Source organism: Parasteatoda tepidariorum, chromosome 7 (genome assembly GCF_043381705.1).
Source record: "Parasteatoda tepidariorum isolate YZ-2023 chromosome 7, CAS_Ptep_4.0, whole genome shotgun sequence".
NCBI lineage: Eukaryota > Metazoa > Arthropoda > Arachnida > Araneae > Theridiidae > Parasteatoda > Parasteatoda tepidariorum.
The window spans coordinates 57,197,767-57,210,787 of NC_092210.1; the positions used below are offsets into that span (position 1 = coordinate 57,197,767).

At 28.6% G+C, this 13,021-nt stretch overlaps 1 protein-coding gene across 1 annotated transcript; it reads right to left on the reverse strand.

The window, feature by feature from the left end:
• Nucleotides 1-4,948: 4,948 nt before the first annotated feature.
• Nucleotides 4,949-11,448, reverse strand: LOC139425962 (sterile alpha motif domain-containing protein 15-like). The gene is made up of 3 exons (XM_071182966.1): nt 11,267-11,448; nt 9,736-9,834; nt 4,949-5,215 (listed from the first exon to the last, which is right to left on the reverse strand). The coding sequence occupies exons 1-3, from the start codon at nt 11,375-11,377 to the stop codon at nt 5,027-5,029; spliced, it is 399 nt and encodes a 132-aa protein (XP_071039067.1). The 5' UTR covers nt 11,378-11,448; the 3' UTR covers nt 4,949-5,026.
• Between the last annotated feature and the right edge of the window lie 1,573 nt (nt 11,449-13,021).

Below are 13,021 nucleotides of genomic sequence, written 5' to 3' on the forward strand. Positions count from 1 at the left end.
ATAGAATGCTATTCCACTTATCCGCCATGATTTGTACTCTAGGAAGTACTAAAGTAGTGTATCTCACTGCATCTGTGTGAGTGAGACATTGTTTTTATTCAACTATTGAGCCATTTACTAATATTTTTAAATGCACCTTAAAATTATTGTATTAAATTATTTTATTTTTTTTATTAAAATTTAATTACTTATTTTTCAAAACAGTAGAAATATGTTATTCTTATTGTTCTTGTAAATATATCTGTAATTTTTNACGAAATTAGTGTTTTAATATTTAAATGTAATATTATCTATTGGGAAACAGGCCAACATAACTAATTAACTCACAACTTATTGTTATGTGAATATTTTTTTTTGTTGTCAACAGTAATTACATAGTTATCCTTTATTTTTGTTTAAGCAAGTAATAATCATACAAAGCGCAGAACTGTTTAATTTAACGATAAGTTCTATAAATTCCATCTTATATCCAACTAATAAATGTATAAAACTTATTGATGTAAGGAGGAATGAAAAATATAATATAATTTACCCTTAGCTAATAATAAATAAATAAATTTTGATTAAGAATTTTTTTAAAATTATTAATATTATTTATTATTAATATTCATTGTTGATATTATAATTATCGATATTATATTCTTTTTTCTTAATCTAAAATTTTGTTTACCATTAAAAAATTTAATGCTCTGTTATTACTAGAATTTTAAGTTGAATCTTTCTATATAATGGTAGAATTCTTTATCTAGTTTTATCTTATTCAATATGTTTCTTATTTGGGTTATTTTTAACAAATGCATTTCAATTCATTTAATAGTAAAATTTATTTAATAATTTTCTCTGTGGAATCTTTTAGTTTAGTCATGGTTAAAACTTCTTATTTAATAGTTTATCTTTTTTTATTTATTTATCTGTATATTTCAATATGGTTCTTTTATATTGCAATGACAGAAGTAAAAAATTTTTAAATCATTTTTGTATCTTATAAATTATAAGTTTTTTTTTACTTATTGTGCTAAATTTAAATATAACATAAAATTGAAATTTGTTGAACAAAATTGAGTTAGTATATTTAATTATATTTTGAAGTGCATTTATTAAATAAACATTTTACATTTTTTCACATATAAGTTAAATTTTTTTAAGTTCAGATATAATGAATTTTGGAAATAACTAATTTTTATATTGCTCTTAAATTTATGAAACAAAGCAAATGTCTATGTTCCAGGACTTTTTGATAAATTCATGCAATTACCTCCAGAATAATTATATGGTAAATATTTTTATAATATGCCTCCTTTTAAATCAATGTGCTTAATCATGCTTAGTTCAGCAATGTTCTAGATTTTATATATCTTCCAAAAATAGAAAAATTTCTTAGTTTTTTAAAAACAAAATTTTTTTCAGAAAAAAAAATTTATGAACTTTTAGTTTCAATCGCATCATTCTGGGAAACTATTTTTCCAGGTTTTAAAATTGAATATAGACTTAAGAATAAAATGCACTGGTGAGTTTCCAAAAAATTGTTATGGTGTATAACAATAAAATAGAACATAACAATAAAATAGAACATAACACTTAAAAACATACATTTATGAAAACACTGTAAAAACGCTTGGTTCATCTTGTAGAAGGCATTATTTTCTTTTCTTTAATTTGTGATATTAGTCTTTTTTTCTCCCTTTCAAGCAAAGAAAGATCGCTTATTAGATCAATATTAAAAATTTTAAAAAATTCACTTAAAACATCTTAAAATTTTTCTTACTTTGCACTAGCTCATATTTTTCATTGTCTGTAAATCGTTCAATGTAATTTTAATGTGCAAATGTTTATGCAAAATTTGAATGTACATTCTTTTCAGAAATTTCTAAACCACTTTTAAAATGTTTGAGTCAGAATTCCTTTGATTTGTTTCTAGTTTTACCCTTTTTTTTCTTAAAAAAAGTTTCATTTTCTAACATTTTTAAAATCATCTGATTTAAAAATTTTACTTGTTCAATTTAGAACAGCTCCACCAGGTCATTTTGCACAAAATTATCACCTTTTATTACCTTCAATTATTACCTTTTAATATAAATAGATGTATTTTATTTTATACTCTTCGATTTTGAAGAGCTGTGACATGTTTACCATGCTTTTTAAAATGTATGTATACATTTCATTTTTAATCTCTGATTTAATGCTGTAATTATTTGAATTAATTGGACATGTATCTTTGTAACTAGAATGAGAAAAACTTAAATATTGATAGTGTTATCGTAAGTTGTTTATTTATCTTGTTAAAAGTTTTGTAAACTTATAACTATTTGATATTTTTATAATGATAATGAATAATTTTTGTATTTGCATAATGGAGTTTATAAAAAAAGCAGTTATTTTCTATTGAAATAAAAAGAGCTACTGACTATTTTATTTTCTTACAGTTAGTGATTGATTAGATATTGAACAATCAATGTTTTACTATCTACATTTTTATGAAATCTAATCCGAGTGAAATATTTGCTATTTAAATTTTATTTCAATGCATATTTATGATTAAGAAAATTGTAATGAGTAGATTACTATTTTTATTGATAACTTCTTATTTGTTGAACTATTTTTGTTGAATAATTTATGAATTTATTCTACGAGTATAGCATTTTATTAATGTTTTCAATTTACTTAAACTGTGACTATGTTTAAAATTTTCTTCTCGTTTATATTTGTTTCCAACAGTTAATATATTGGTAGCTGTGTAAAGTGGTTATTTTTAAAGCTTCTGAGATTATCCAATTTATTGGATAAATAAAATCATTACATCTGATGTAAACGAATAATGAACTTATATTATTTAGTGAATTGTTTTAATTGAGAACTTTAAAATATAAATATTTCATTTATTTGAGCTTCTATGTAAATACCACAAAAAAATGGGAAAAACTGGTATTTTTCCTTTGATGTTTATTTATTATTTTATTTTTCATTTTATGAATTCTCAGGTTTAGTTATCCTTATTGTTTTTTATTAGTTTTCAGAAACCATTATAATGTTAAATTCCATTGTAAATTGTTCTTAATACATTTATACTAATCATATTTTTAGAGTTATGTGTTAAAACTATACATATTGTGAACTGTGCAAATAGGCGTTATAATATGTACTTATTTATTAAATTATTTATTGCATTTTATGCATTGTTTGTGATATTGTTTATGCCTATTGACAAATGTTGTGACAAATATTAAATGTTTATTTTCCAATTTTTTTGTACCTGCTGTCTTATATTTGTTTTTAGTTACACTCATTAAAACACACTCATTTAAAAGTAAAGAAACAAAAAACAAGATTAAGTTAAAGTATCACACTTAAAATCCTTGAAAACTTTTCCTTTCAAACTATAAGGATTTAAAATATGGGAAGTAAACTAATTTATGTAAAATATATAAAGAGAGAGAGAGAGAGCACTCTTTATGCTGCAACTTACTAATGTAGGACGCACACCACATTAAAGTATAAATCATGCAGTTAACAGATAATAAATCGATTGTTTTGGTACTGTAACAAAAAACGAAATTAGTGTTGGAACTGAGTATGGTGATGAAATATGCAATGATTGTCTGTCTCTGATAACTACGCAATTTATTTTTTTATACATGTTTAGTTTATAATACTAGCAGGGGTCTGTCCAGACATTTTGTGAAAGGTCCGTTTTTGTAAAATTATGAAAAAAATACTCGTAATTTGCGAATATAAAATAAACGTTAAGTCACATTCTTTCAACCAGGGTCTGCTTTTGTGAATTTGGGTCCGTTATTGCATAAAAAATTTTTCAAGGAGTTTTTAAATTGTAAAGACATACAAGATTATGCTCAACACTGTAAAATTATAGTTTAAAAAATTAAATTTTAAAAAATAAACTGTCTATCTCTCCCCCTTTCCTGGGAAGAATTTATTCGATTAACAAAACAATAACGAAGATAAACAAATCTGTGAAGGGTCCGATTAAAGGATAAACTATTTTGTGAAGGGTCCGTTTTTAAGTTAAAATATTTTGTGAAGGGTCCGTTTTTATGAAAAGATATTTTGTGAAGGGTCCGTTAATGGACCCAAATTTCTTCAAAACAGACCCCTGACTAGTCAATGTTTTTTAATCAGTGAAAACTCTAGAATATACTGAGTGTTCCATAATCAGCTTCTTAATATATATTTTTGCACCAAATACTTAGAGCTTAACAATATAGAAGTGAAAACCCTTGGGGTGAAATTCTTAGAACTATTTTTGGCAATGTTTTGAATGATAACACATAGCCAAAGATTTATAACTTCGAACTGTGTAAAATTTATAAAGTTGAGGATGTTATTGAAAGAAATAAGTTGAGTATTACATCTTCTGAGAATGAACAGCATGAGTGTCCTTGATGCGACGCTTTTCTTTGGAAAATTAAGAGCAAGATCAAAAAAAATATAGAATTACCTTCTAGTAGAAGTTCTTGCTGTGCTGCTGTTCTAACAATATTTAATTTAAAAGTACTTGTCAAAATTGAATTAAAAAATATACATACATTAAGGGTCGTTTAGTAATTAATATTAAAGCATGGATAAGATTTAAACAATATCAAAACTAATTTAAGTCACTATTGAAATGAAGGGTGAAATTAAATATACCAAAACATGTTTGATTGCTTGAGAAAACAACGGAGATTTCAAGACATTACTAGAAGTTTAAGTTTCATCTTGCAAACAGATCGTTTTTAATTATACATCCTTATTAATAGAGATTCGTAAGATTTAAAAAGTTTTTTTTTTTCATTTTATTAATTTGGTATCTCTATTGTATGCTTTTTTTCTTCAATTTAACAAAGTTTTCTTAAAATAAATATTAAACGTTGTGATTAGAGAACACCCTGTAAATATTTCATGCAAATGCATTTGAAACCCCATTAATTATGGATACTTATTTTTTATTTTAGTATGCAAATACTGAATCCGTATTTTATAACATTTTTCTTCTAAAAGACTACAATATAAGATAGAAAAACAAAATGTATCAACCTTCATTGTGCTTCAGTCCAGTATTTTTCAAGAAATTTGAATATTTAAGATTAGCTACTTTCTCACCAGTTCTGCTGTGTTTTTCCAAGAACAATGCCCAAGGTTCTCTTGGTGTCATAGACAGGTTTCGAAAATATCCAATATATCTGGTATTCAGTAATTTTCTGATGGCTGCTGTTATACTCTAATAAAGTAATAAGTTAAAACATACATATTATTTTAAAGTACAATTATATTTAGTGAACTATGGTGGGTAGGATGGGTGAAAAGATATATATTTTGTTGGAAATTTTTTCTGTTTTCAAAAATCTCTTACAGATTTGTAAAGGAACTGTAACCACCTGTTTATATCATTCTCTAATAACTCTACGAAACTATGCTTTTTGCCTCAAAATTTGGCAACTTTTTAAAATTGAAAATAATATATATTGAATTAACTTCATTAGAATGCAACGGTTTTAAGAAATAATAGTCAAATATAAATCTGTATTCTTAGCTTTATATTAATTTTTTATATTCATTTATTTCGATTCGTTGGAAGCCTCATTTTTTTTATAGAGAAGGCTGTATTCTTCAGGTATTTATTATCTGTATCATTATCAGTTATTTTAAAAAATGTAGAAATTTGGTTGTATAGTTTTTATATCTAAAAATCATAAAAACTGAAATGGGACAAAAATAGCTAGTAAATTTTAAACCGCAAGAAAATAAAATTTCTCCCTAATTGACACATATTCATTCACTCTAATGCTGCCCCCCAACACATGCGACGCAATGCATATAACAATAATAGGCAATGATAATTATTCCTTTATCTTTTTCCCACGAGACATTTGCAGCTGAAAAAAAAGTTTAAATACATAAATTCGTAAAACTAATTTTCGAATATTTTTGAGTGACGTATCAAACTGTGATGACATTTTCTGTAGTTTTCAAATCTATAAATATTTTTTTTAAATATTTTATAAATGTTTAGATAGAAATCTGGACTTCACAAATAAAAAGCAGAAATGATGATGAAGGGTTACAATAAAATGTCCAAAATTTATACAGTAAGTGAGCTAGGCTAAATTTCTTTTTTCTTTGTCAACTCGCATCTTTAAACAATTTTCATAAAATAAGCTTAAAGGATTTATATCTTTTGTTTCATAAAATTCATCCTAATTACTACTATTTTAATAAATATTTTCGGAATTTTTCGTTGTCCAATATTTGAAAATTACTTTAAATATTACTACTTGACTCCGCCCCTATTCTCATTCGCTCGTTAACCTCAAGGATCTAAAAATTCTTCATTTCAATTTTTGAGCCTGTTTCGAAATTGTCTACTTATACGTTGAAAGGCATTTAAAAAGTATCGAAACTGTCAAATATCAATCGCATGATATCAAAGATATTAATGTATAGTTGTGAAATATTTTCAAAATTCGATGTGAGGGAAATATAGTTGGGAAATATTTTCAATTTCAATCAAGAAATTCGATGATACCAAATTCGTCACCTAAGCCTCACCTCTTGAGGGGCAACTTTAAAACTCCCATTTTTTTGTTGTTGGCAAATTTAAATTTTTTTGAAAAAATTCTCCAATATGTCTAACCGGAGATTTCGGCTTACTAATGGCACTGTGATTGTATTTTTTTCTCGCAGCACGTGCCGATAGTTCATGTTTATATTTTATTTTACTAATCACATGGACTCAAAAAAACTCTATAAACATTATTTATTTTTCGCAATACGTGGTAGGAAACAGAGCTCACACATCTTTATTCCATTCGACGCAGCAGTTCACACTACAGGCTCGTTAAAGTTCTAACAAAGAACTGAATTGTTCTTTCTCAACATTCTATAAAAACATACACTAGATGGCGTTGGCAGTTGCTCAGAACTGTGATCGACAAAAACAATGGAGTACAAATTGTTTAAAAAGAAGACATATTTCGAGAAATCCTTGTAAAAAACAAAGAAATAAAAACGATATGCTTCATTTATTGAAAAAATATGTTTAATGACACCGAGTTTGATCCCCAAACCAATCTATTACATTTTAGCAAATGAAAATAATTATTGTACTAGAAATTCGACCCCCCCCCCTCTGCTTCGCTTTCAGGAATTGAAGGGCCAAGTTTGGCACCATTAAAAAGGTCTTCAAAATATCAGATTCTCCCATAATTTTTTGTTTCAATCTAATTCGTTTTTCTTGAAATATCTTTACTTCAAGCAATTTGTATGTACATCGTTTTAATTTTTGTAAATTACAGAGACAACGGCGAACAAAAACTCAAAACCCCGAAGGTTGAATATGAGTATATTTTTTTCTGGAGGATTCAAATCTGCAATAAAAAGCTCGGTTTAAGATTTTGAAGTTTTCCACACACCACACCCGGGTTGATAGTTTTGGGGGTCGAGTTTGGTAGCATTATAGGTCTTATGCAAATACTTTAAATATTTGACCCAGAGCTCACTTATCGGATGTTAAACCGTTTCCATACTTTTTGGACGCTCTTTTGCATTATTAATAATTTTACAATCACCGAACTTAGCATATAATTTTAAAATCCTCGTCAAGATTAAAGTAAAAGTAGTACGCATATTAAAGTTCAATAATATTTACGCACAAGAAAACGCTATCAAATATGTTAATTTACTATTAATCGTGGCAGAATATAAATTGATTGCTGTATGAAATTTTAAAGTGCTTCTATCTAATGATCATCTCTCTCCTCTCCTCAGTTTCTTCTGGCTACCAAACAGGTTTATATATTTTTAATCTGGCCTCCCTTGTCAATGATTCGTCAGGGTGTGATAATTCTTTTTTTCCTCTTCTAGCTAATGTTTTAATTTGTGATCTACGATGTGTATTTTTTCCCACATCATTTCCGATAAGGATTACAAAAATAAATTAAAGATAGCAATTTTAGAAATGCCTTGTGTTTAAATGAAATTCGAATCGCAGATCGAGTACTGGAGGCTGGACTTTCTTTACAGTTGCTCAAATCTTTTCCCCCTTATTATCCAAATCATTTCATCATTATTGTTCAAATCGTTTTTTACGTAATTTTTTTATAGTTTATATGCTAGTTGCAGGATATGAATTTTAGCAATCGTCTTTTAATATTTTTTATGAATAGCGCCTTTATGCCATGTTATTTTAAATGATTCTTGATATTTTGAGTGAACAAAGGAAAGAGTAGAAAGAAAAGAAGAAAAAAAATGAATTAGTGAAGGGTGAATCTGTGGACATCCAATTTGTGAGTAAATATAATTTATACATCTGGTAATTTGTAGGATGGCAGTCGGCGTACAGGATTTGAAATGAGAAAATTATTTTCAAATTTCTATATTTAAAAATCTAAATATTTTTTCTCCTGAAAATTCTATCCCTGAACAACGGGATAAAACATATTGCCTGATAAACTAATTTATGAAGTTAATTTTATAACTGTCGCTGAACATCCGACCCAATTTTTGTGTTTACGACTACTAATGTTTAACTCCGTAACCTTGTATTTTTGAGCCCAACCCAGAAGACAAGGGAAGTATTGGGAAAAATGTGCCTTTCTGGACTACTTTTTGATGGAACTAACTCGCATTTGCGTTACATGGAGTGAAAGAACACGAGAACCTCCCATGGTTAGCCTGACGCCAAGGGAAATCAAACCCATGATTCGTCTACCACTGAAGGCGTGGTTTCTTAGGACAAGACGCCGTCAGCTGGAAATCAGCGCTAACCTCTGATTGGTCCATTTGTGAGTTTGATAGTATACGTTATCGAACGCTCATCTTGAACTACAACTGCCGTCAAACTCAACTGCAGTTGGATTACAACGTGACGTAAACCACAGAAGCAATGGCGGACAACATCCAACAGCACATTGAAATCAGTCAAGATTTTGATTTTGACATTATACATAGCTTCTTCATTAAACATAGCACTCTTCAATTAGCTCAGCTATAATGTGTTTTTTCTTGGACAAAGTCATTATTTGTTCTCTAAAACACTGGTCGACAATAACAAAATCAATACAAATTCAAAATAAATATTTGTTTACGTTATTAACGCATGCGCAATGAGAGATAATGTCTGCGTTGGACCGACTGCTCACGCTGAGCTAACAAAAAAGTATTTTTTTGGTATCAGCTCTACCTCAACTTTCCGCTGACGCCCAGATGAGGTGCTAGTTCTAAGAAACCAGGCCTTGAGCTAACAAACCAGTATTTTGTTGGCGTCAGCGGGACGTTGACGTCCCGCTGACGCCCAGATAAGGCGCTTGTCCTAAGAAACCGGACCTTGAGGATATTTCACGTCAGCACTGTGGTTGGTGCTAGCCGGATGCGGAATTCGTATCGACCAACCATTGCTGGGATTCGAACCTGGTTCACCTCATTGGAAGGCGAAAGCTCTGACCCCTGAGCCATCGCGGCTCTATGAAGTTTATTGTTAATTGGGTACTTTTCTATTTCGCTGGTGCAAGTAAATTCAGTTGTTTATTTATTTATTTTTTTAAATAAATAGTCACCTACCCAGGGAAAACAAAACAGTTGAATTTACTTGCGCCTAGTGACTGCACTGCACCGGCGAAATGGAAATGCACCGATAATTGTTTATTATTCTTCCTACTCCTTTGGGGTGCAGTAAACTGTTATAAATATGGATTAATTTTCAAATAAAGTCATATATAACACAGTAATTTATGATGTACTGACCTTAATGTCTTCAAAATCTGTCACTCCCATTTTCGGTAAGTGTGAAGCTTCGATTAGAATTAATTTTCGACCAGTAATAAAATTGCTTTCAAAGCATTCCTAAAAATAGATAATTTTATCCTAATTGCAAATTGACCTTTCAATATATAACGAGGTAGTATAAGAATCTATTCACGAGATAATTATAATGTATTCAAATTTTAGTATAAATTTTGTAGTTTTTTGTTGTCTAGTTTAACAGAAATAAATAGAAAAGTCGCAAAATAAACTACACTCTGCAATAATATTTACGATTTAGTTGTCATAAAACCATAAACATAGTATAGCACTATTTAAATATCACTAATATCGAACTGTATTTAAGTTTTTTGGTGATTCTACAAGTATTTGTGCGTTTTTCACTTTCATACTCTATGATTTTTGTGGGCACCGGGCGTAAATCTCAGCGTCAATATAGTCACCAAGTTTTTAAAGTACATATTAAGAAGACGCAACACCGTTCATGGCAAATTCTCTTTCGCCGATGTAATGAATTTAAAATTGAATGTATCGAAAACTGAGTTCAATTAAATTCATAGGAAACCATTAAGTTTCAAAAGTTGAAATATATTTTTTTCAAATTATCGAAGTTCAAATAAGTTATGGCAGGATTACTTAGGTTTATGCAGAGGGGGAGGAGTTATCTTGCAGTATGCCTCAGACTGCCATCAACTCTCGTTCCATGGAAACAAGTAGACTTTTAAAACTTGTATCAAGTGCGTAGCCATCAAGCTTTTACCTAGCACTTCTTAGATTGCTTGGGATTATTATTAGATATCATCACCAACTCGATTCCAGTGCAAAACTTTTGAAAGTCTATCTGATAAATCTTGTCAGACCCGGTAGAATAAGCAACAAAAATCGAAGAAAAATAGTTAAGTTATATTACAATAAAACTTAGTTAATTACCTTGAAACTATTATTAAAAATCTTTGAAGAGTTCATTTTAATAAAAAGTAAAAATTTTAAATAAAAATCTACTACTGTTAAATGAATGACTTAGTAATGCATTAAGGACAAAGTCTGGCGGTTTTCGCCATTTCGTCTGGTACCAAGCAGAGAAATAATTATCACTTTCAGTCCTCAATTAACAATAAAGTGTGCTATGGTAAAAAAAAAAGAAAGTTGGATACTTATTTGTTAAAAGGGGGCATAAAAAACCAATTACCACAGTATTTGATATCAATTAACATACCAGTTGCACCTACTACCACAATTTATTACACTAGCATCAATAACAATATGGCGAAATACTAAAAATTTTTAGACTTTTACTAAAATAAATTATTTCCGTATTACAATAAATTAAGAAATGCATTTTTTTTCTGTGAACATTTCAAAGTTCAGCTGTCACGAAACTGATATGAGAACAAATAATATTTATCTATTACTTTACTGTAATGGTAAATAATTTCTTTAATTGAAAGTTGAACTAAAGGAAATACTTGTGAAAAATACATGCTTTGTAAACACAATGAGAAATATATACTACTTTGTATTGTGGAAATCCTAAATTTTCAATCCATGATGCGACTTCAGCAGCACTCCATTGAATACATGGAGGTAGTTCCAAATCAAGATAGTCTTCAGATCCAAGATTCATTATGTAACGCACGATTTCAATTTACCAAACTATTGCTACCTTAGTTTCTCTGAGCGAATATGCAGAAAACACGTTTTTTATGCGAAGCTAAAATTAAAAACAAAATTTTAATATAAATAATTAATGACAATATTTAATTTACGTTATTACGAAATAATTTAATAACCTTTAATTCTCATCACATTGAAGATAACTATAATTAAAATACTAACTTAAATGCATAGTTATGATGCGTGGAAGGTTTGAATACGTCATCAGTTACGGACAATCCACCGAACAACACTAAAAAGAACCACTAACATACAAACCATTAAAAAGACAATAGTTTTCACCTTTTTAACTGTGTTTTTTTATTAACTATTTTAAAATTTGAAAATATTTAGATAAAGCAGATTTTATGCTGTATGTGTCAATGATGATCACAATACTTATAGCTCTTCTTGTCAAAAATTTTTATTAATTTTTTTTTTGCTTCTCAAATAGTTAAAACGATAAGATCTATTTTCAGACAACTTAAAAATTAACGACGACATTGTTATTTATAATTACAGAAATTGTTCAAACTGGAAAAATAAAACATTTAATGGTTTAATGATCTGATTCAAGAAGAATTATTCATATTTCAAAGAGGTAAATTGAAGTTTGGAAAATGTCATGTTATTTTCAATTATAGAAACAATCGTGTGATTGAAATCAGATTTAATTAGTGAAGGAGTACTCGACACATACGCGTGACGTCCTATAAGCGACGTCACGCGTATGTGTCAAACCTAATTGGGTATTTGTACTTCAAGAATAAGAAGATCACTCATACCTACTAGAACCCCTGAGTTAGATAGGATAGTATAGGAGCTTTAATGCCTGCACATATGAACTATGATATATATATATATATCTTGGCGAACAAAAAACAAGGGGCGCGCTCAAATGATCAGAAAGTCGGGTCCACAATCGTGGTTGCCGGGAGAAAAGTGTTGCACCAAGCAGACTCCTCAATTCTGCTTTTAACATGTAAAGTCTATGGCGGGCTTGTCATACTTTGAATCGATTTTTCTTGTTCAAGAATCGGAGTGATCAATTAAAAAAAAATACTAATAATTTTTTCAATCTTTCCTATCCACGAAAATGTAGGTTAATTTTTTTAATCTTTATTACTTTTTGTAATATTGCCTTTGAAACACAAGTCACTTTCTACCTTTGAGTAAGGGAGGAAGGCAACTTCCACCCCCAAGTTCACTAATCTTCTCGGTGGGAGGTCTTGCTCCCTTTTGAAAATCTTTTTCTCTCTCTGTCCTTCTGAAGAACTGATATGGGGAACGCTTTAAAAACCGATAGCTTTCTTTTTAGTTATAAGCTTGTAATTTATTATGAAAATTATATTTGCTGATAATTCGTTCATTCTATATACATTTTATTTATTTAGTAGTAATAATTTTCTTGTTTTTATTCATTTTGAGAATGGAATTTATTTTTTAAATACATTATTCCCCTTTTTTTAAACTTTGTTTCTTGTTTTTTAAAGATGTTTCAGAATTAAAAAAATTAGCTGCTGAATAAAGTGAGATTAATTAAAATCGAATAAATGACGTAAAGATCTTCCAATATACTATAAAGCATCACAAAACTGCAGTTTTCCTTTTTTTT

Excerpts from the sequence above, each read along its gene's own strand:
- LOC139425962 (XM_071182966.1), bottom strand. The coding sequence starts at position 11,377 with ATGAATCTTGGATCTGAAGACTATCTTGATTTGGAACTACCTCCATGT. Across the intron at positions 9,835-11,266 it reads TAGGATTTCCACAATACAAA|GAATGCTTTGAAAGCAATTT; the intron begins GTAGTATATATT and ends ATCTATTTTTAG. Across the intron at positions 5,216-9,735 it reads CAGATTTTGAAGACATTAAG|AGTATAACAGCAGCCATCAG; the intron begins GTCAGTACATCA and ends TTACTTTATTAG.